Source organism: Falco cherrug, chromosome 5 (genome assembly GCF_023634085.1).
Source record: "Falco cherrug isolate bFalChe1 chromosome 5, bFalChe1.pri, whole genome shotgun sequence".
Taxonomy (NCBI): Eukaryota; Metazoa; Chordata; class Aves; order Falconiformes; family Falconidae; genus Falco; species Falco cherrug.
In genome coordinates this window covers 16,947,398-16,971,474 of record NC_073701.1, presented here as the reverse complement: position 1 = coordinate 16,971,474, position 24,077 = coordinate 16,947,398, and the positions used below count along the sequence as shown (strand labels likewise).

The 24,077-nt window shown below is 41.5% G+C and overlaps 1 protein-coding gene across 3 annotated transcripts in view; it reads right to left on the bottom strand.

Annotated features, from left to right (window-relative positions):
* Positions 1-24,077, bottom strand: part of ITPR2 (inositol 1,4,5-trisphosphate receptor type 2) — a 268,243-nt gene that overhangs the window by 161,352 nt on the left and 82,814 nt on the right. For all 3 annotated transcript variants that reach the window (XM_055712925.1, XM_055712926.1, XM_055712927.1), the window contains 6 exons: positions 22,219-22,338; positions 21,932-22,117; positions 21,049-21,300; positions 19,874-20,018; positions 18,766-18,916; positions 1,741-1,934 (listed from right to left, as the gene is read on the bottom strand). In XM_055712925.1, coding sequence (XP_055568900.1) covers positions 1,741-1,934; positions 18,766-18,916; positions 19,874-20,018; positions 21,049-21,300; positions 21,932-22,117; positions 22,219-22,338 — 1,048 coding nt within the window. The remainder of the gene's footprint in view (positions 1-1,740; positions 1,935-18,765; positions 18,917-19,873; positions 20,019-21,048; positions 21,301-21,931; positions 22,118-22,218; positions 22,339-24,077) is intronic.

The window sequence follows — 24,077 nt, the reverse complement described above, 5'->3', positions numbered from 1 at the left end:
TCTCTAAGTCGGACAAGCTTCCCAGACCCAGAATACTGTAATAGGATTTAATTAGAACTATACCATCTAAAACCAAATGTCAGTTTAAGAAACAATATATATTCTTTAAAATCGTTGAACAAAAAGGAAAAAAGGCAGGGTTTTTTGGTTCCATGATCAAGTCACCCTATAACTGCACAAGCAAGATTTTTTAAAATAAAAATTTCCCAAGTCCACGTATAGTCAACTAAGTCTATCGGGCTTTTAATTCTGGCTGATGGCAGAATGGAAACTCTTAAGTAAAATTGCCTTTACTTAAGAGGATATATTGAGAATTAAATTATTATAAACTGAAATATTTCTTAGAATAGAATAGCTTTAATCATCATTGTACTAGCTATGCACAATAATACAATAAATCTAAAATATTCTTACTCACCTTTTAGGGTAACAGCACAGTAATGAAAGGTAATGTGATTTAAATTAATCTTCCTTCATTGCATATTAAACAAAACTAAATTATTTTGTATTTCTTGTGAACTAAGATCACATATATGCACACTTACTGTGATTCACCCAACATACGACAATTTGCTAATTTGCAGTAATTTGACCATGTGACTAGACTGCAACTAACAAGTCATTGTTTAAGTAACAAATTAAGATTAAACACTCTCCAATCCTGGGTGCTCTTGCACTAGATGTGCTGTGAAAACAGATGAGACAAAACGTGATTCTTTTGCCTGTGAGCAGCCAGGGAATGCACAGGACGATGTTGGTGTCCTGGAATCATCCTCCTAGGCATCAGCCAGTACAGCAAGACAGTATGGAGAGAAACTCAGCCAAAAAAACCAAATTAAAATGAGAAGCAATACACATGAATGGTATTATTTAGGTGATACAACTTCGTAACACTCTGTCCTTCACCATAAGCCTTAAACCAAAGGAGCCCCGGAACCAAAGTATGCGTATTGAGGGTACTCTAACAACTGATTCTTTTTCAGATGACAAGTAATTAAGGTAATTAAATAATTTATAAGCAGTCAGAACAAATCGAATCCTTCAAAAGTGACAATGGTACCAACAGATCTGCAGAATTTATAGAAAACACTGAAACACTCCTTCAGGGCATAAGTACTGCAGAAACTGGGATTTGATACACTGAACAAATGTGTGCCATTTCACTTACTAATAGCACAAAGTGAAAATTATATCTTAAGAGGCGTGCTAACGTCATATAGCTTGTCAGTTCAGCTGGGAGAAAATCGTATCAACCCTCAAACTATCCTCAGTCTAACAGTGGAAACTTGAAACGGACTTCAAACATGCATGACCTGGCATGACTTCAGTGGGTCTAGGTCCAATCCTGCCCTTCATCAAACTACTGTAACAGAAGTGTCAAATACTACAGTCAAGCAAGCTACCCCAGTGTAAAATGAGTGTAAAAGACACTGGAAACAGACACACTGTCTTCAGAAAACATTACTGAGACACATTAAAGGACAAATTCTGCCTTTTTACAGTTACAGCGACACAGTTTCTACAGCATCTAGTTCCTTCAAAAGTGAAGGAGCTGTAACAGAGCAAGGACAACAACTGTCTAATTGTTCACACAGAGAAGTGTTCTTCATATGAAAGTGTTATTTTTACAATTAACAGCTCGGTGAATAGTAAGAATGTAGGTAACAGAACTTGCCAGTATGTGAATAAGTAAAGAACTGTGAAATGACTGCTATGTGATATTCCACCAATCATTATTACCTGCAAAATCTCAATGATTTTCAGTTTGGTGTCCATGACGATCACATCTTCACTGTCTGAGGTGCTGGCTTGCTTGCTTGGGTGAATGCTTGGCTGTACATCAGGGGCACTGATGGGAAATATAGATCCTCTGCTTAGCACCATTTGGGTCATCATCTCTCCTACACCATGGATGGTCCTCATAACATTGTTTCCTATGCATTAAACAAAAACACATGTGTATTTGCCATGAGTAAAGCTTACTTGCAAAGCCATGTATCGCACATACACCCACGCTGTCAAACCATTTTACAGTCTTAACAGGCATATTGGAAAAACAGGTCCTCAATTTCTGATGAAAATTCAGAAGGAATTCATTCAAATTACCTAATAGCTTAGGGACAAATTTTCTACACTGATTTTCCAAGAGATTATTACTTACAGGTCAACAGATGGAAAAGACACCAAAATATTTCCACAGTTCTGTCAACATGTTCAAGAAATCATAAAAAGTAAAGCAAAAGAAATCTTAGTAGTTCAGCTAATCCATTCCTTTGCCTGAAGGCATATTATCTACATCTAAGACCATTGCTGAAAGAGGTTTGTTGAACCTGTTTTTAATGTTTAAGCGTTGCATATCCCACATTATACAGCATTCCGAGGCAACTGATTCCAATGTTTATTGTTAGAAAACTTCTGTTGGTATTTCATTTGTATCACCTACTGCTGCAATTTATGACCTTGCTTTGTAGACACATGGGAGACGTTCACTTTCCATGCCTACTCCCACTGATGTCTTCCCCACAACAACTGGACATACCATAGGCACTTGACAGTAAGGTTGCTTTTGGCACTGCAGAAGCTGGAAGGAGACTACCAAAGTATCTTGTATATCACACTAAGAGAGAGTAAAGATTTGAGGCTCTGCAAGTCAATCTCTGTATGTGTTTGAAATTACAGGCCACAAATCAAAGCCAACTGACACAAGAAGCTATACCCAAGGGCAGTATTTTTTCCCCCATGTGGCAAAAAACTTTATCCAGTCTAGTTGCAACAGTACCTTATCATTGATGTCAGTTCAGCAAAATCTACCAAAAAATACTGTCTGTTCCCATAGATTACACTGGTCTTATTTTATAGTGAATTTTGATATGGAAAGCATCTCAGTGAATCAACGACTATCTTCTTCTAGAGGTGGGGAGAAGAAAGAATGCTACATACCTACATAAATTAGTTTCCTTTCTTGCGAAGTACAGATCTGAATGAATGGAGGAAAGGAAGGGAATGATAGCATCTCCTTGCAGAAACAGAGTGCCAAGACCTAGACTACACCAAAGGCACACAAAAGAATGGAGGAAATGTAGCTTTGCTGAGGTAAGCCTGAATAGTTCCTGTATGTCTTTCAGTACACTTTAATCACCACGCAATTGACAAGTTTTACTCATACTAAAGAGACCCTCTTCCCAGATAATATGCTGTAAAAAGCCAAAGCTATATTTTATTTTGTTAGCAATTTCCTCCTCTTACGCCCTTCTTTCTTCAATCCATAGGGCTCAAGTACTGCATGCAGGGAAAGAGGATGCCTTCAGCCCTGACTTTAAAAGGAAAATACAAAGAATTTGGTTTTTCAAAGTGAATGAGGCAGATTAGTGTCGCATTTGAGGTCCCATTCAGCATCCAGTCTGATGTGCAATCACTCTGAACTGGTCTTTTGAAAATAATACTTCAAGTCCCTACAAAGGAGGGAAAAAAATGCATTTCTGACTTTGCATGATGTTAGGGAAAAAAAGCTAGAAGTCAAGCTAAGGGCTAGATCCTCATGTTAGGTAGGCATATAAAGTTCTCCTAACTGCTTACACCAGCATAAAGCAAATAAAATCATTCCAAATACCCTTCTTGCTGCAAAATGAAAATGGTGCATTTTCCTTTCAAATCAAAGAGAACAGCTGGGTAATAACATAGTATGGATCCATATCTCTCTTTTGCTCTCCGCCTCCTTTCTCCCAGTGTGTTGAACTTTTATTTGCATTGACCATCATTCAGTACACCCATGTAAAGCTAAATCACAAAGTGGAAAACCTTTAACCCTTAAAGTATCTTTAGTTAAACCAACTTTTTGCATATCCTTCATCTTAAAACTGTGAAATAATTTCCCTCATTCATATTATCCTGTCCTTAATGCTGATTGATAAGCCCACAAGAAGACCTAGAGGTTCTGCAGCTGCTTCGTGGCCTGTAACACCCCTGCTCTACATCTCAGTTGAGAAGTCATCATCTTCTCTATTACAACATGTTTTCAAAATCACTTTCACGCAGTTGTACAAAGGTGAACATAAATAGAGGCACTGCTATTTGGAAAGCTTGGGAATTTTTTATAAAACAACCTGCATCAGTTACCAGCTGATAATTAAACCACTTAAGTCTAAAACAAGTGCAGAAGACATTCTTCTCAAAAGCCAGATACAACTGCAGTTCGTTCCAAATGAGGTAGAAGAATTCCACTTCTGAAAAGTTCCTGCCCACCCTTCAAGACTGAAGTCCACCCACTGTAAAGTTAACAAAAAAGGTCGTTCCTTTTGGACAGAGTCAGACAGCAACTTGGGTACCTCATGTTCTTGGAAAAAGCAAGCTGGGATTTTGCCTAGATACATGCTTATTTCTCAGCTATCACTGGGGTGCTGCACAGGGGGTGGAATTTAACTCCTCCTGTGACCAAGGAATTAGTCACTCTCTCTGCATTTCAAGATCACCTCCATAAATGAGGAGACTACTTTCTCCATCTCTGAAAAGGACAGTGAGAGGCCCGATACAACAAAGGCTGGGAGGCACTCAGCTAATGTGATGACAGAGCCTATAAAAGCATCTAGGAAATAAAAAGAAGTGAGATGACTGCTGTCCTTTCCTCTTACCCATGGAACACCAGTGGTAAAAGATGTACAAACCAGTGACTGGTAGCTATGAAGCTGCTTCCCAACAGCACTGGCAACAAGGATAAACCCTCTGTCCATATTTCCTTTACTACTGACCTTCACGCAACTGATTTAAACAGCTAGAGGCAGGAAAGCAGAGGATTAAGGTGGTACTTATTATCACTGCCATTTCAAATTGTATTTCATTAATACATAGGAAAGGATTTTAGTGAGAGAAAAGCCTACTTAATCCAGTTTAGTATTTACAGCTGAAATGGGTAGTGACTCAATATTGCATTATTTCTGTCAGTAACAGCAGTGAGACAAGGTGTCATAAGTAAACACATCTTGGAAAACTTTTTAATTAACTGCCTGATGCTGATTGTTGAGCAGGCTTTGGGAGAACATTCCCAAAGTTGAAATAATAGAGCAACTAGAGCAATTTGGCATTCTTTTCAGGAAAATATTTTAACAACTATGTTTTGCAGGGTGCTGATGAAATGCAACCACCTCTTAGGAGCACACAGCAGCCAACCAGCACATTCATGCATGGCAATGAAGCAGCTGACTGGGAGGAACTGCTCTGTTCTTTAAAAGAAGCCATGAGGATCGTTCATGTACATGAAGAGTTGGCAGCAGCTTGTCTTCCAGAAGATCCTCCAGTAATCAGCACTCATGGTGCTCAGTGTTATTTGTCCAGCCTTGGAAGTCTCGACCATGTTAAGCATGGATTTAAATCTGCCACTCACAAACATTAGGGGCCAGCAGCAGTCTTGCTAGTGAATTGTTTCTTCCTGCTCTGCTTTTGTGTTCTCTTGGCTTTAATACACTTATCTCAGCAGGAAAGGGTATGAGTCTCTGAGGTAAGGCATGCAGAAAGGTTATTGCAGTTTAAAAAGTGACTGACTGCATGTTAACTAAGCCTGCAACAATGCAAGACAAAATACACTGGCTCAATAAAAGAGATTTAACTTCTTAGTACATATGCACACAATGACTAAAATAACGGAGCTCTGATCTTAGTTACAGCTCCAAAGTGCTTCCTGAATACCAATGCCCAAGGAAAAATTAACTTAATGCCTCAGCTAGTTAACTGAGCTAAATCAGGAGAGATAGCCTGTAGATGTGAACCCTGATTACTTTTGTGTGCACTCTGCTACAGATAAGTGAAGAGAAGCCTGAGCTGTGCCTTCGTATGGTACTGCCACCCTTAACCTGCTGACCTCCATCATTTGTTGTCTTCTTTGAGGTCAAGGTATTAACATTTATATAAGACTGAGAAGCGTGACAGAGAGAGAACAGTCATTGCAATGCTGTACGGTGCTTGTGCATGTAACCAGCCACTTCTCTCACCGGCAAACCACTGCAAAAGTGCTCAGAGCTGTGACTGATCAACAGAGGAAAAGAACGCAAGGCAATCTACATGAATCTTCTTCCAGTTTCCCTTCTTTCTGATTTTCCCTTCCTCTCTGCTCCTCCCTCTGCTGAGACAAGTCAGATGCCAAGAACCTTCCACAAGGACTGGACCCATTAGAAATTCCTCCTGTTGTATGTACAGTCTCACAAGGTTAGCCAATGGAAGAGTGAAATCACTGTGTGCACAAGTGGTAATTTAAAGGAGATGCAGACTGACAGGCACTGAAAGAAAAGGAAAGAAGAGAATGCTTGTCATGTTTTTGAAAGACAACTATGCATCTCCATTTCATTACTTTTTATTATAGCGATCACAACTTCCTAATGAATATCAGTTTCTGTCACAAAACTGTAGCACATAATCTCATACAATTTGGCACGACTGACATCACAGCGGCCTCTCTGAGAAGAAAGACTTTTCAGAGGAGTCAATTATAGCGAAAAAATAACAACCACCCAAGTCATCGAAACAGTGGATAATTTGACACTTCATTTTCTACATAAACTTATTTTCTTGATAAGTCATTTACTGGTTGCAAAAATTCTAAAAGTAGAACATAAAAGTAAACAACAATCTGCTATGTAATACAGTACGGATGGTAAGTGACAAAATACCATATTCAGGAAGAAAAACAACTAGCAACGGCAGCCTTTTCTTCAAATTGTTCATAGCCAGTCACTAAGCAGTGTCCTCAGCCCACTCACCACTGCTCACAGCATTTTAGGTATTTCACAAACAGTGCCGAGAACCGCGCGGTAGCTGAATGTGAACACACAACGGACAGCCTCCAAGACTGGCAGATACCCTTACAGCCAGTAGCCCTCTACGCCACAGATATTCCCAAGACACCAGGGAACTGACTCACAGCCTTGTTGATTGAAAAATTAACAATACACACCCGATCTGGTCCCTAGTTTACCTCAAAGGGACAGAGTCTGCTCTTACTAACGTTATTGTTCAGCCTTCCTCAACACAAATACTGGAAAGACAGACTCCTAGGACTCAATTTTCAAAACTGCTCAGCCATTTTTACCTTCAACAGTTTCCCAGCGCTCATCTCCCTACTCAGACATGTAAAAAGTGCCTATATTTTCAAAAGGTTTTTAACACCCAGCAGCTCTCATTAGGGACTGGAAAAGCTCGATACTCAACGTTTCTGGAAACGAAATACCTAAATAGGAGCTGACATATGACAGGTTCTTCAAGACATCTGGCACTTAATGACCAGAAAACACAAATGTACGTGCATCCACTGCTCCAACAACTTTCATTAACCTGTCCATAAAAGCCCAATACATTCTTCAAGCTTGCTTATATAAAGGGGGGACGGATGGACGACAAATCAAAGGTTTTTGCAAAAATGTGGCATTTCTTGCATTGCCTCTGTAATTACTAAGTTATAGAGACCACTCTCTGATGCCATCAGACCTGAGCATGCTTTTGACGAGGACACTCGATGCCTCAGCTTCTTCCATCAGCTTCTTCCAAACACCTTGCCGAAAATAGTTCCCTTCCAATGTAGCAGGGCCCAAGCCAGACAGCATGTGCTACCAACATAGCTAGCCATGTCACCATCTGTCCCCAGAGCCCTTCAGGCCTCCTTCCCTACCCTCAACCCAATGACATCCCAAAGCCTTCTCAGTCCTCCTCAGCCACTCTAATCTTCCCCATGAATTTAGCTTCTACCCACTGTAGCCCTGGTAAGGTAAAACCAAATTTTGCCATTGCGTTGGGACAGCTTTAGGCTGGTTTCCACGCTCACTGCTACATTAGGGAATACCTGGCATGTTGATAAAAGTCCAAAACTTTTACCATCATCAAAGTCAGTTTTCAGCAAAGCTGACCTTGCCTCAACGCCTGCCTCAGTCTAGCTGCATTCAACCAGGTTTTAAGATGGTACTTTGAACAGCAAGTCACTTTCCTGATGACTGCTGGAACAAGAGCTTTGACTCCAAACAGCCTTGACTTTGTGGATTTCAGCGAGACCGATACTGCTGCTCCACCATAAGCTTCTTAAAGTTTCAGTGCCATCTTAAAGCATGCAACACTGCCAATCCTTGGGGATCCTCTGGCAGGGAACTGTATGCGCAGCAATGTCTAGTTACCAAGGGCTAAATTAAAAGCCCAGTAGCAGCTTTAGCTCTACATTTCTTTGCCTTTGTTGATTTGGCCATATCCTTTCATGCAATTTAATTTTTCTGCATGAAAAGTTACAGCCATTTTTAAGACATATAATAACAACACTTCAGTACCTAAAGGAACATATTCTATTTCAAACCCTTTAAAGCTATATATTATTTGCCAGAAGCATTAAGCCTTACAGCTCTGTTTGTGAAAGAGGTATTAATTTTTACAGGTTTTCTACAGAGTTTGCTCATAAAGACTGCAGAACCTACCATAAACAGGCCAAGAATCACGCTTTATTTCTTTATTAGACCATTCTTCATCGCTTAATAACTAGCTGACCTCAGGTAAGCCTCACAGAAAACCTAATGCATGACATCAAGGGCAGAAGGTGAAGTCACTTCTACATTTTACACAGCCCTCAGAACTAATGAGGCAAAACAAACAGAAAAAAAACAACCCACAACACGTAACGCACATACACAGGGGCTACCTACCCCCTCAGTTGTCTGTACACTAGCACATGCAGCATGGGGAAATAAACAGGAAGAATTAGAGATCTGTGTGTGGTCGCAGAGCTATGAACTCATTGCAGTTACAGAGACACGGCGGGATAGCTCACAAAACCGGAATGTTGTCACGGATGGCTATGCACTTTTTAGGAAAGACAGGCCAGCAAGTTGGTGGTGGAGTTGCTCTTCATGTGAATGAGCAACTGGAATGTATCAAGCTCTGCCTAGGGGTGGATGAAGAATGATTCGAGAGCTTATGGGTGAAGATTAAGGGGCAGGCTAACATGGATGACACTGTTGTGGGTGTTTACTACAGGGAAGTTGATCAGGAAGAGGAAGTCTATGAGGCATTCTACAGACAACTGCAGGTAGCCTCATGACCACAGGCCTTGGTTCTCATGGGGGGCTTCAACCACCCTGATACCTGCTGGGAAGACAACATAGCTATGCACATGCAGTCCAGGAGGTTCCTGCAGAGCACTGATGGTAACTTTTTTGACACAGGTGGTGGAAAACCCAACAAGGCAAGGTGCACTACAGGACCTTGAACTACAAACCAAAAAAGGACTAGCTGGGGATGTGAAGGCTGGGGGCAGCCTTTTGGCTGCAGTGACCATGAGGTGGTGGAGTTAGCCTCCTGTGTGAAGGAGGCAGGGCAATAAGTAGGATTGCAACCCTGGACTTCAGGAGAGCTCTTTGGTCTCTTCAAGGGCTTACTTGGAAGAATCCTATGGGTTAGGGCTCTAGAAGGCAGGGAGGTCCAAGACAGCTGGCTAATATTCAGGCATCACTTCCTCCACACTCAAGATAGGTACACCCCCATGAGTAAGAAACCAAGCAAAGGGGGCAGGAGGTCTGCATGGATGAGCAAGGAGCTTCTGGCAAACCTCAATCAGAAAAAGCAAGTTTACAGAATGTGGAAAAAGGGACAGGCTACTTCCGAGCAATATAGAACCACTGTCAGAACATGCAGGGATGCAACGAGAAGGCGAAGATCTGTTTGGAATTACATCTCACAAGGGATGTCAAGAACAACAAGAAGGGCTTCTTCAAGTATATCAGTAGGAAAAGGATGACTAGGGAAAACATGGGCCCACTGCTGAATGAGGTGGCTGCCCTGGTGACAAAGGATACAGAGAAGGTGGAGCTACTGAATGCCACCTTTGCTTCAGTCTTTGCTGCTAAGGCTACCCCTCAGGAATCCCAAACCCGGGAAGCAAGAGACAAAGTCTGGTGAAAGGAAGACTTTCCCTTAAGTCAAGGAGGATCGGGTTAGAGATCATTTAGGCAAACCTGACACTCACAGATCCATGGGCACGAATGGGATGCACCCCTGAATGTGAGGGAGCTGACAGATGTTATTGCTAAGACACTGTCCATATTCTTTGAAAGGTCACGGAAAACAGGAGAGGTGCCTGAGGACTGGAGGAAAGCCAATGTCACACCAGTCTTCAAAAAGGACAAAAAGGAGGACCTTAGAGGCCAGTCAGCCTCACCTCCATCCCTCAAAAAGTGATGGAACAGCTACTCCTGGAAATCATCTTAAGGCATGTGGAAGAAAAGAAGGTTATCAGTAGTAGCCAACATGGATTCACCAAGGGGAAATCATGCCTGACCAATCCAGTAGCCTTCTGTGATGGAATGACTGGCTAAGAAGATGAGTGGAGAGCAGTGGATGTTGTCTACCTTGACTTCTCTCGTAACATACTCATAAGTAAGCTCAGGAAGTGTGGGTTAAAAGTGGACAGCGAGGTGGACTGAAAACTGACTGAATGGCAGAGCTCAAAGGGTTGTGATCAGCAGCACAGAGTCTAGCTGGAGGCCTGTGGCTAGCGGTGTTCCCCAGGGCTCCGTACTGGGTCCAGTCCTGCTCAGCTTACTCATCAATGACCTGGGTGAAGGGACAGAGCGTAGCCGCAGCACGTTTGCTGGTGATACACAGCTGGGAGGAGTGGCTGATTCACCAGAAGGCTGTGCTGCCATTCAGCGGGACCTGAACGGGCTGAAGGTTGTCTCTAGAGATGGAACACAATGAAGTTCAACAAAGGCAAGTGTAGGGTCCTGCACCTGGGAAGGAACAGCCCCATGCACCAGTACAGGCTGGGGCTGCCCTGCTGGGAGGCAGCTCTGCAGAGAAGGCCCTGGGAGCTGCGGTGGGCAGCAAGTTCCCCTCGAGCCAGCTGTGTGCCCGTGTGGCCACGAATGCCAATGGGATCCTGGGGTGCATTAGGAGGACCATGGCCAGGAGCTCAAGGGAGGAGATCCTCCCCCTCCACTCTGCCCTGGTGAGGCCACACCTGGAGAGCTGTGTCCAGTTCTGGGCTCCCCAGTTCAAGAGAGACGGGGAACGACTGGGCAGGGCCCAGCGGAGGGCTACCAGGATGATGAGGGGACTGGAGCAGCTCCCTGCTGAGGAACGGCTGAGAGAGCTGGGCCTGTGTAGCCAGGAGAAGGGAAGGCTGAGAGGGGACCTTACCAGTGCCTACAAATACCTGAAGGGTGAGTGTCCAGAGGATGGGGCCAGGCTCTTCTCAGAGGTGCCCAGGTGCGACAGGACAAGGGGCAACGGGCACAAACTGCCACACGGGAGGTTCCCTCTGAATATGAGGAAAAGCTTCTTTACTTTGAGGGTGACAGAGCGCTGGGACAGGCTGCCCAGAGAGGCTGTGGAGTCTCCTTCTCTGGAGACATTCACAACCTGCCTGGATGCAACTCTGTGCAACCTGCTCTAGGGGAACCTGCTTTAGCAGGGGGTTGGATTATATGATCTCCAGAGGTCGCTTCAAACCCTACCATTCTGTGATTCTGTTTGATTCTGTGAATCTGGCCACCCCAGCCTCCACTCACTTGCATTATATCCACAAGTCCTCCCTTTTTGCATACAAATTCTCCGCTGCCCAGCCATGGTGAAAATCCACCAAACTTCACCTTCTCCTGACATTCTGCAGGTTCTGTTGCTGTTGCATATCCCCAAGACCACAAAGCAATATCAAAAATACAGCTTTCATGTCATGGACATTAGATGAAGAAAAAAATTACATACATCAGCATGCTTGCTTTGAAGGTAAAAAGCATCTTGGGAATCAAATCTTCTAGCTGAGTTACATCTATGAAACTGATATCAATTCCTAGAAAAGCAATGGTCTCTGGAATCACATTAATGCACAGGTCTCATGATGAGGGAAAGAATAAGGAGGAAGGAGAAATGTTCCATGCCAGAAAATGTTCCACGCCAGAGAATTGTCAGACTGACCTCCCCTTTGGTCTGACAAGACTCTGGACTGAACAGCAGTTGCTTCACTACAGATATCTGTGACTAGCACTGCTAACTTCCCTAAGGATTAAATCTTTTTTCTGTTGTAACCCCTTTTTTTTTTTTTTTTTTTTCCATAAACTACTGGCATAAATTACTGTTCCAGTCTGCTAGGCAGCCACTGCCTCATTAGCTCTGCTAATCAAAGTATGCCTCAAGAAGATATTTCAAATTGTTAACCTGACAAAAGAGCAGCTAACAGACATAGACGCAAGGCTGAGAATTAAATCTGGTTCTCCTTTATCACAGAGGACCCACAAGCACAACAGCAATTGCAGGTCCAACCTTTGAGTCTAGTAGAGTTATCACTGGTGCTTCTAAGCAGTATGCATCTCTACCTGCAGCCAAGAGGGCTGGAAGAAAACACTATCTTCTTGCTCAGTTGAAGCTGAGGGACTAAGCAGACTACCAGAACATACCAAAGGGACAGAAGACAGAAGACAGTCTCCTGACACACTAATATACAAGAAATCCTTTGCAGAGAGATGGCAGTCCATCAGTGCTGAAGTCTTCAGGAAAGAGTGAGGGGTTCCCCTATGTGACCCCTACCACGGCTGGATCCTTTGGGGTACATCAGGAAAAAGCAGCAAAGCTTGCAGCGTGACACAGGGGTGAGACTCTTCATGATACATTTCAAAGAAAAGTTCCACAATCTCAGGACATCTACAGACAGATCTTTCAACCCTCCAGTCTGCAGGAGGGATATGCTACCAAGCTGAAGACCCAGACATAACGTGAAGGAGCTGGGATACTTGCCTACCAGTTTGAGCAGGTAAAAGGAGGCATCTGTTGGGCCAGTCATGAGCAACACATTTCATGTGAGAATCAGAGAGGCAGGAGCAATTTGAGCTTATTATAAGTAGTTTTAAACATCTGTTTTTCAAAAAGACTGAGCATACATAGCCTTCCTTTGTAGAACCAAAGGGGACTGAAAGACTCAACTGATGTCAGTGGACACTGGCTCAGGAAAATTGTAGCCATTTATGTAGAACTCTTGAGGGAAAGACATATTCTGCAGATAACCTAGGTTTTTATCACTGAGGGATTTTTCAAATTCATGCCCAGCACTGTGAATTACATCCCACGACATATGCAGCTTAAATTCAAGGATGTATTTCCTTGCATGTAATTATTCTCATTCCCAAACAACATTAACTAAATAGCACTGAGCTGCATGGTAAACATGTATCTTGCCTGCTAAGTACTACCACGTCATTTCATCTTTCAGATCTGACATGCACTGTAGCTGCATAGTTTGACTAAAATCAGCTATTTCAAAGATCAAATTGCACCTAGAGAAAGATGTGCATTTTAATTCGCAGAGAATAAATAACCAGTATTGGACAAGGCAGATTGGCTCCTGACTCTGGAATGATACAGCAGGGTGCACTTGTTAGGAAAGCAATGACTTTGCCTTTTAATTAAAACTGCAAGAGATGATAATGTTCTTGAAAGGTGCCAGAATGACAGCTCTACTAAATGAAGTCCTCACTCTATCCTTAAGAAAAAAAATGCCTCTTTAGGATACAGTTAGAATATTTTGTAAACCTCGTATTTTTTAGAATCTAAATGGGAAAAATGCTTCAAATAACCTCAAAAAATGACTCAAAGTTAAAATCTGATTTAAAAAAAAAAAAAAAAAAGTTGCCTGCAACATTTTCAAGTTAATTCATTTTTAGGATGCAATCTAGGTAAGAAGCATTTCCAAAAATGTAAATCTTGTATTCTTCCAGGATCCTATCTCACAACTGCTTCTAACCAACTTCCCCCAATCTGTCTTCCTCAAATAAGGTCACGCATGAAAACTGCATGCACAATAATTGAATTCTGGTGAAAGTAACGACAGTGGCATTAAAATCAAGCTTTTTAAAGGAAATAAGGCATAACATTTATAATAACGTAGGGATCTTTTCAGAATTTTTGCAGACAAAGATAGAGAAACTCACACACAACATCAAGGACTACCTCAGCCATCAGTGACTCAAAATTTAAGCAAAGTATGGAAAAGGACATCTTGAGGTAAAAGGTTAATTAAGTCTTCATGCAACTTCCACTAAGCCTAAAAATACATCCCATTTTGCAGATTTTCTTCAACAGTTCAACACTTGTCATATATACTTCCTTATTTAGCAAGTAGTTTTACTGAAATAAGTGGGTCTATTTAAGAAAAAAAATATTAAACAGGGAAGAAGAATCCAGACTGCTGGTTGTAAATTTCGTTGTTTCAGTTTTGAGGTGCACAACTCCAGGCAGGCTTCCCACAGTGAGACCCACCTCATTCTTCCACCCATCATCATATTTATATCCATTTCCAAAATCCTGACTAAAGTTTTCAAGATGTGGAGCAGTAGCCAAATGAGTAAAGAGCCAAGCTCACCAGTTCCCTACAACTTACAGGAATCAGATACTGGAAGCTTTTCTTGCTACTGACCTGGAACAAATTGATGTCAAGAATAGAAAGGCACTACACCCTATCTGTCCCCAAATTTAGTCAGTACTGAGTTTCCCAAAGAAATCAGTATTTATTAACCAAACTAAAATGCAAGACCTATCATGCAAAATAAATAGATCCTACCCAAAATTCTTAACTTCTATAGAGATGCCACTTTGGATCTACTACAGCTGCAGAATAAGAATTCCATGACTTCTACATCTGATCAAACCTCTTCTTAAGTCACTTGTCCTAGAACCTGAAAATCAACAGCACTTCTGAACAGACATAACTATTGAGAAAATACTGCTGTTAAATATCCATTTAATAGTAATCTATGTAATTTCACAATTAAATAGTAATGAAAATTAAAATATACAGAGCTCAAGCTGCTATGCAGTATCACTTTTCTGCATTAGAGTTACAGGATCAGGCCCCTAGCGCTTGATAAAATTTAGACATATTTGTTTATACCATTAAACCATCAATCCCAGGCATCATGGCTGGCTTTCAGTGTTTGTCAATACTGGGTTTTAGAAGTACACTTCAAAGCTCTGTGCTCAAAGTATGGAATACACGTTCTTACTGAATTAAAGCTAATGCCTAGACATCTGATCACTAACTGGATGGATTAAAAAAACAAACAACAATACAACCCCATAACTTTTATAATCTCTAAAACTAATAATTTACTTCCACACATTCACAGTGTATACACAAAATCATAACAGATACAATCTTACCTTTTTTTCTTTTAAAGAACATCAATGCAATGAGTTTTGTCACTCAGGGACTTGCCTTGAGAAAGCAGCTGTGTAAACCTGCACATCCCTGGAGCAATAATGTGTGGCAGGGACACCTACCTGCAATACTCTGCATTCAAAAGTATGATATGAAAGTTGCCAGTATTGGACCTGCCAGCAAGGATGCTGTGTAGTGAGACCCTTGCCACAGTCTGGAGACATATGGGAGAGCAGAATTTGACCTCCTCTAAAGGAAGGAAAAAGTCAAAGTCACCTTCACCCTTAATTGACTGGAGGGAGGGCTCCCACCATCCTGAACAAGGGCAGGGAACAGCCATCTGTCTGTATTTTATGGAAGTTATGAATAAGAAAACACTTTCTGAAAAAAATCAACGGACCATCCCGATTTTAGAAAATGCCAACACATTTTCAAAAACCATAAAAACCAGGCTGAGTTATCTTCTGTTGTAATCGTCTTTACTTAATAGCCTAAGAGAGAAGTATTGTAAGTTAAAAGGGACAATAAAAAGCCAGGACAGGTAACTGATAAAACAACTAACATGTTCTCAACAACTCAGTTTTATAACAGAAAGAGGACACCTGTGTAAGAGGGGAAGGAGAACCTTTGATGCACAATCTCGTAAGTACTATAAAATTGAAAAACAACGTATACCTACAGCTTTGCCCGGTGAACAATCATTACTGTTAAGAGTGAGGGGGGATCTAGATGAAAATCCTGAGACCAATTTCTCAGTTGGCCTGTTCATTCCTCAGGATCCCTAGTGGGTCCTGGACAACACGGATGCAGACTCCACAGGACCTAGGTAACATCAGTCCTTTTGGGGTCAAACTTGTTTGGGTAGAAGTGACTGCGCAAGATGCAAAGCACTGTAGAATCAGATTCCTGGTCTTTTCTCTTCCTCCAGAAGATAAAATAAGTACAAGAACATCATTAAGACACATGATAATCTCATACAAAGACCTGTTCTATCAACCCTAAACATGAAACAAAGACAGGCAGAAGTTACATTTGACAGTTGACAATTCAGCCACAGCAGCTGTCTCCAGAATGTCAGCAACTACAGTACCTGCTTTCTTCTTGAGCTCCCTCTCTAGTCTTTATCTACAACTAAAGTTAGTGATGACTGGGTTTTGTGTGGTTTTTCTTAATGAAAAGCACCCCCATTTTGCTTGAGTAATACGTTTTTCAGACATGAAATACATTCTTCCGGCATGAAGTTCTATGAGCTGGGTGCTCAAAAATAGTGAACAGGAGTTATGAAACAGCTTGAACTGCTTCTAAATTATGCATCCTTGTGCTATACGCATCTTCATAGCCTAATACTGCCCATGGGTAGTTAAGTATGCACCTCCAGAGAAAGGAGGAGGAATGGTAAGATGCTTGGGCATAGCAGTTAAACACTCAGAATCATTCTGTCTCAACTGCAAAGTGAAAGCACAGATTATGTGTTTTATGACCTGTCAATCAGAAAAGGAGTGGGAGGCTGAAGACAAATGTGACCATCCAAAGGTGGGCATTTTTTTCTTTTGTCAAAGACTGTATAGAAGGCCTCTTCAGCAAGTCTTACAGCTATTTCAACATAAGAACACCTATCTCTCCGCAGCAAAATTTCAATGTCTATTTTTAAGTCTAGACAGCAAAGCCAGCATCTCTATCCCTGGTCACCCTTAAGATGGCAGACATGACTTCCAGCAGTCTGAGCTAGCAAAAAACCAAAACAATGGGCTTTCCAGCCATACAGTTGGCAGGAAAAGGGAAAAAAAATCCAAACCAACCCACAGATGATTTCCAAAAGAACATCAGTGGATTGTCACATGCTGACCTGAACTTGCCCAGTGTTTAAAAGATAAACGTCTATAGGGACAACTACAGCAAACAAAGAAGTTTGAGAAATCTGCATAAAGTCTGAAGCAACCAAAAGATGCATAAAATCCCACCTTTGTTCTGTGCCTTTTTTGCTGAAAGAATGTGAGACGACAGATGTGTGACAACAGTTTCCAACAAGGCTCTAGTCAATGGCTGACTGTTACTAACAAAGCTACTGAGCTTCCATTTGCATGGTGGTGACATTTTCTGCATTCCTTGACATGCATTTATTTCAGAGTGAATTCATTAATTTGCATGGAATTGCTCTGGAAATTAGTATAACTGAGAGCAGGTTTGTTTGCACTTAATGGGTAGTTCTTTTGTCTCCTATATATCCTGGAAGGAAACCTTTCAACAGAAATAAAAGGGAATTAAGGATGAAACACAGTTTTAATGGTAATGAAGGTGAGTAAAAACATTGAATGAGATGTATAATCAGGATTAAAGACTTGAGCAGGGAGAGAATTAAATGGAAGAACCACATCTGCATGTTCCATGTTGCCAATATGCCAAGGTTGTATCTGGAGTCCAACTGTGTCCAGAGCCATTTAAGAAGAGCGCCTGCAATGCAGTATTTCAGGGACAAAAAAGGAAATATTTCCAGTGTCTGAAAGTACAGTGTTTCTCTCGTGCTGTAGAGGGACTGCAGGTAGCTACAGCATGCCTCAGCGTGCAAAACATTGCAGGAAAGACTTTCAGGGGTTTTCAGTAAAGTGTTCTGGCAGTGATGGAGGAAAGATCAAGAGAACCAAACATAAGACTCCTTGGCTCAGAGGTGACAATGACAGTCTACACGTCTCCAGAGTGTGTGAACCTCAAAGAAGAGAAGTTATGAAGAATGGCACATTCATGCTGGGCATCTGTAGGAGTGACTGAGCAAAATGATTACTAGGAAAACTCAAGTCTGGGAAAAGGCCTCCCAGAGAAAATACAAAATAATTGTTTCAAATAACACAGTTCATCCTTTTTGGTGCTGTGGGACAGCTGGCAGTGCAATGACACTTACACTAGCCACATAGTAAAAATAGAATTTGCCATCAGTCAGTCTCTTGGACCCTCAGCCCACATGACTGTCACATCTCCCACACCCACAAGAAAACTAAACTGCTAAGTTTCAGCACCTTCCTGGCATGCTCATTCTTCAACCCAGTTTTAAACCATGGTAGAAAAGGCAGTGGGACATACAGTATTGTCCTGGGGTTGTCTGACAGACACTCTGGTCCAGGTTAAAAAAAGAATATTCTAAACTGACAAACACATGCAGAGGATGGCCTCATCTGGACTTCCATCTGGTGCTTCTGCAGCTGTTGGACCAGTAAAATTTTATTCTCCCTTTAAGTGAAGTGTTAAGATGACTAATAAACACTTGTGCCATATATGAGCCATCATAACTGCTGTGCCCAGGCGAATGCCATCTGCACTGCCTTGGGACGTTCAGCGTAAGGGACACTGAGGCTTAGATACAGATTGAAAGTTCAGTTCCAAACAAGCAAAGGAACAGCAGCATCAACACAGTAGTCATGAAGGCTGCAGCTCTGTTCAGAAAGGTTCTTTTTTAGATGACCATCTTAATGTATCCTGCAATACATTCCTGTAGGTGGGTTTATGTGTGAATAAAGAACCTGGAAAGATTAATGAGATGTTCCATAAATTATTTCCAACCCAAATAATGAATCACACACTGGAATAACAGTCTTTGCTACTTCTCTCACCTCCATCCTGAAACTTGCTCAACCTTTCAAAGTAGGATGATATAGGAACTTGAACAATATCTAGAATTGCCAGCAGCGTCCGGGTCAGTCTGAGAAGCTCACTAAAACTGTAAAAGCCAAAGTATATGAGGTTTCGAGCCAGATGTACCACCTACGAGAAAAAGAAATCAAAAATTAAGGAAGTATCAGCAACCTCTGCAGTATTCAGCTGTGCAATACTGTTGCATTTCACACAGCAGCCTTCACAGAGATTCAGTTCGAGAGTGCATTAAAATTAGTACAAGTCTTTCCACTGGTTTAAATGGGCCTTGGACTAAGGTCAGTGACATTATTGTTTTTCAGAGTTAAACAAAACAATCAGTCTGTCAAATTATAACAGAGAGCAAAACCAACATGAGATTTAGGAAGGCTTGAAAGGACACAGATGCATCTGGGAAAATAGCTAAGATCAAGAAGAAAGACTCCAGTAAATTGTTTAAAGAGGCAGCAACTGTGGGGACAATGGAAGTCAGAAGAAGAGTGAGATGACTGTGGTAAATTTGAATGGAGGTGATTTCACATGACCAGAGGCAGAAGCAACAAAGCTTCCAAGGTAGGTTGGAGGAAGAACTATAAAAGCTTTAAGCATTTCCCCTTTATTCAATGTTATTTGAATCTAGAAGATTTAGGCCTATCTAAAGCTTCTGTCAGGAATATCAAACAATATTTAAAACACAGGATTACGTTATTCAGAGTATTTCCTTCAGTGTCATATCTTACATAGAGAATAGTACTTCCTTAGATTGAAGAATACCTGCAGGCTAATTAACTAATATGGAGAGAAAGGGCATATGGCCATTCACCCACACACATAGCCCTCTTCTTGCCACTGAAATGCAACCACCTCAGGAGAAGGAAGGAAGAATACAACTGTTTGACAGCAGACAGTAATATTATTTCCTGCAGTAACAGTCATCACCAAGAACACTGGAATTAGCAGCTGGTGCTTCTTTAGGACATTTTACACCAACATTTATTCTTCATCTACCTTTAGTTTGAAAGAACCAATGTCAGCTTATCTGAAATGAGGAGGAGTACTGTAAGTAGGATGCAGATAGCTGAGAAGTACCTCAAATGTAAGTTTATTTTTCTCTTTGTCTCCAAAAGGAAAGGGTTGATTTACAACTTCTTTCAAGTACTCTTCCACAAATTCCATAGTTAACGCAAACTTCCTCTTCATTTCATTCCTCGAAGAGTCTGTGAAAGAATCATACCTACAACGCAAGGCACAGAAAGAAGGAAAATTAAACACTTCTAATATCAGGATCAGCTGTCACTAAAGAAAAAACAAACCAATCACAATGCTATGAAATTGCTGTCAACCCTCTGTAAGAAGAAGGGGCAGAGGTCTGCTGATTCTTTGTAGGAACGGAAAGAGGATACACAAACCTTCCCTCCAACAGTACCACCAAGCGTTGCAGTGAACAGGAATAACAGCGACAGGAAAATATTACAGTTCTGGCAGATGGCACTCTTAAATCTTGATGTGGGAATTCAGTAAGTCACTAAACCTCAGCTGTCCTCTCTACCCATCAGCCAGAGTTTACTGTTTTCGCAAGGAAGACAGCAGACCAGGGAAGCAGCTCAGGACAGTAAGCCTCCTCTGCACCACCAACTAGGACTGATTTTTCATATATGTCGAAACAGGCCTTCATCTCACTAACAGAAGCAATACTGTCTGCTGCACTGCTATAGTTCTTTGTCTCTTCAACCTGCCTGGGTCTAGCCTAGTGGCACTGCTTAATCAATTAAGCCAGAGGGGGTTTCCAATGAAGTCAATGGGCCCTTCTCCCATATTAGCACATTAAGTACTTTGCTGGATGGAAGCCAAAGCTTCTGTGAACTGTTTCTGGGGCAACAGCTGTACCTAACTGTAAATTCTGGCTTTCCAACTGTGGCTTTCAGTTGAGCTTGGAAGTATAAAACTGAGTTCCAGCCTAGTAAACCTGTAATGTTAGACACAACTGAATTACTTCAAGTTCAGCTGGTCTGAGGAAAGGCCATTCAGTTTTTCCCCAGCTTGTTCCCTATAAGAACACAGTGGAAAATGAAATTGAAATATTTCCATTTAAAGCTACTCATGGAAGTTTCCAAGAGTAACAATTACTAGTAGCTCTGTGCTCTGCAACAAAATACCTTTTCAGATACGTGTTGTGTCAACATTAGACATCTGCAACCGTTTTGTTCTGAGACTAACTCTTACAAAATGCTTTTGTATTTTTATTAGAAACACTTTCAACTCACTCATGAATCGTGATCTTAGTAGGAATTTCAGTCCACAATCTGGCATATCTGACAGGTACCACAGACTCCTGAGGATCTCTGTCCACATGCATGTGTAGCATCAGCCGACAAAAAGAAGCCCGGAGGTCATAAGGGAGGCTTTCATCAGACATACATCGTAGGATCAGGTCTACTGACAGCTGTGCAGAAATCTGGTTGATGGCGAGATATTGGCGGTCCAGGCACATTCTTGCAAAGAGATTCAGTTGATACCTTAAAAAACAGTAATAAGATATGGTATTCAAAGAAATCAATTGGAAATGAAACAATGTACCTCAGAATCTCACTTCACAAGCCTAATGTCAGCCTTTCTGATATAAATCCTAAAAACCAACAACAGTGACTTTGCTAAGCAAGGGATCAACTTGCCATTAAAAATGCTAACGTCAGGCTCCAGCTCCCATGAAGCCTGTGCTCCCTTTGAAACTCAAAGGAGGCATTGACCAATGGAAGGCTGAAGCATCTGAACTGTTTGTTTTCAGTCAGTGTAAGATACTGTTCCGTGATCCCATTTCCCCTCTAATTCTCAGGACATTCCTTCCTCAGAGCATGCCTTGCTTCCAGGGCAGCACAATCTAAAAATAAAGCCTAATAAATAAAAGACAAGAGGCAAAATGATAGAAAGTTACAAAGAGCTGTTATGAGCAAAGGAAACTCAAGATTTGTCTGGTATAGACAACAGAGATTGTGATGCTTCCTACAGGAAAAACTTGAAATAAACTTCTAATCCTAGTTTCTGGCATGACCTGGCTACCTTTTTTGATATTGGCAAATGAACTGGATAAGACAGCACCGGGGTCTTCAAAGAGTTTACATTTTCTTTCATTTGAATAAGCAGTTTTACCTGTAGTAGGTAAGAACTTCTAAATCAGCTTTTGTGCCCTCCTTTGCCTCCTGAGCCAGATGCCTGATGGCTTTGCCATGAGGCTCCTTGTTACTGTCAATCCAGTAAAGCCACACTTCTTCTTCATCTATGTCATCTGAGATGACTGGGCATTCCAAGGGATTGTCCATTTGTGTTGAAACCAGCCTGCAAACAAAAACCATTCACAATGGAGCCACTAGCAAATTGCCACAAATATAACAACAGAGCAGATAACAAACAGGTGTGTTCCAGTTATAGATGCTCACTTGGTCTGAATGAGAATGTCAGCATTCCCTGGGCTCAGCATAAACTTGCAGATGAGTTCCTGAGTTACTGGTATTGCTGTGGTGTTAGATACACACAGGTCTGACAGATAATCCAAGAATCTGCAGTCAAAAAATCACAGATGCAACAGAACATAAGACTTAAAGTACTAGGCAGAAACACTGCAGTAGAAATCTCTAGTAGAAGTCTCACCAGTATGCTCAAAGGAGCATATATCATAAGATTTATCAACATACGATCTTTGCCGATTCATACTCTTCCAACTCACAACAGATAAAGATGAGTAACAGCTTTGAGAGTCACTTTAAATGGTGCTGAGCAATCAGTCAGGGAAAGAAAAATATCCCAAGTGTGACACTTCTCAGCAAATCAAAGGCCAAAGAGTTGTGCCAGAACTTAAGAGCAGCCTGAGGCTGTCTTAAGTTTGGCTGGCAGAGGAGCTCCACTGAAGACCTTCATCCTTGCCAGGAACCGAAGGCAAAAGCACAGGTTCTCACTCACCTTCCCCATCAGGTAACATGTGTCTCCCTAACCCAAGTAGCAAGGAGATGTTACTTGTGCTGGAGATAGCTGTGTGCCCTCTGAGGAACTCCATTGCACTGGAGGAGTCCACATCTCTACCTTTGAAAAATGCCTCTTAAAATCTCTGAAGTGACACAGACAACAGTTAGTGAAGAGTGAAGATCTGGCAGGGCTTGAAGACACGACCTCTGTATTCAAAGAGGTTGTTCCACATGAAGCAGAAATAACAAAACCTTTGCACGGAAATCAGTTTCCTATGAATTTGTCACTCAAATTTAGGTCTTCTGATGTTTAACAAAGTTCACGCTAGGGCTTTCCTTGCAGTTGGGATATTCATTAGGTTATCTTCCTCTTGTTCCTCTTTCAAGGATTCCTCTGTGTGTATAAACAGAAGCCCGAAATGCAGCCTTTGCTCACTGGAATATAAAAAGGGCCTCTTCCCTCTATGTAGCTGCTTCATGACATTCATATGAACTGAGTATCTCTGAGCTCACCACTCCTCTAGCAAACGTAGCTAAAGCCAAGCAAGAGGCTCAAGAGCTGGTGGGGGAGCAGATATGAGTAGACACGCACACACACAGAGATCATATATTCCCTTAGAAATCCAGGTAAAAAAATCTGACTATCTACTATCAGCTGTTTAAGGATCCAATAGCTCAAACCTCTATAGGTGATCATCCTGTAGAGTATACTGCCACAATCCTTATTCACACCAGCAGTGCTGTGGAAGTCTACAAGACTCTCCATGAAAATAAGTGTCGTAAAATCAAGCCTTTACTGTTCAGATTGCGTCATCTTGGCAAGGTATATTTTTAAAACATTTATTCCTCTTAGACTTGAGCCTTAAAGAAGTGAATACATAGCACTTGCAGAATGTAGTTATGCAACGAATACTATGACATCCTCCACCACAAAAAAATGTGACATGCGCCTGTCAGTAAACACTAGGACCCTTCAGCACTGAGAAGAAGGAGCTGATCTCACGTGGTTTCCTCTTAGCACTGACCAAACCCAACAGTTTAGCATGGGAGAGGCAATGAGATTACAGAGTAAGTCAAAATGGGTGCATACATATAGCGAATAATTGAAGCAGTGAAGCACGAGGGCCTTGAGCAATATCCTTAATCGCTAACAGAAAAATGGTATTCTCAATTACAGAGGACATTATTTGGCCCTCAGTACATTAATTTCTTATGTTTCTATTACTTACGGTAATTTTACAACTGAAAATCCAATGAAAAAAACAGATAGACTTTCCATTTAAAAAAAAAAAATCCATTTCCGTTATATTCTGACCCAAAGCTAATAAAAAAATTTT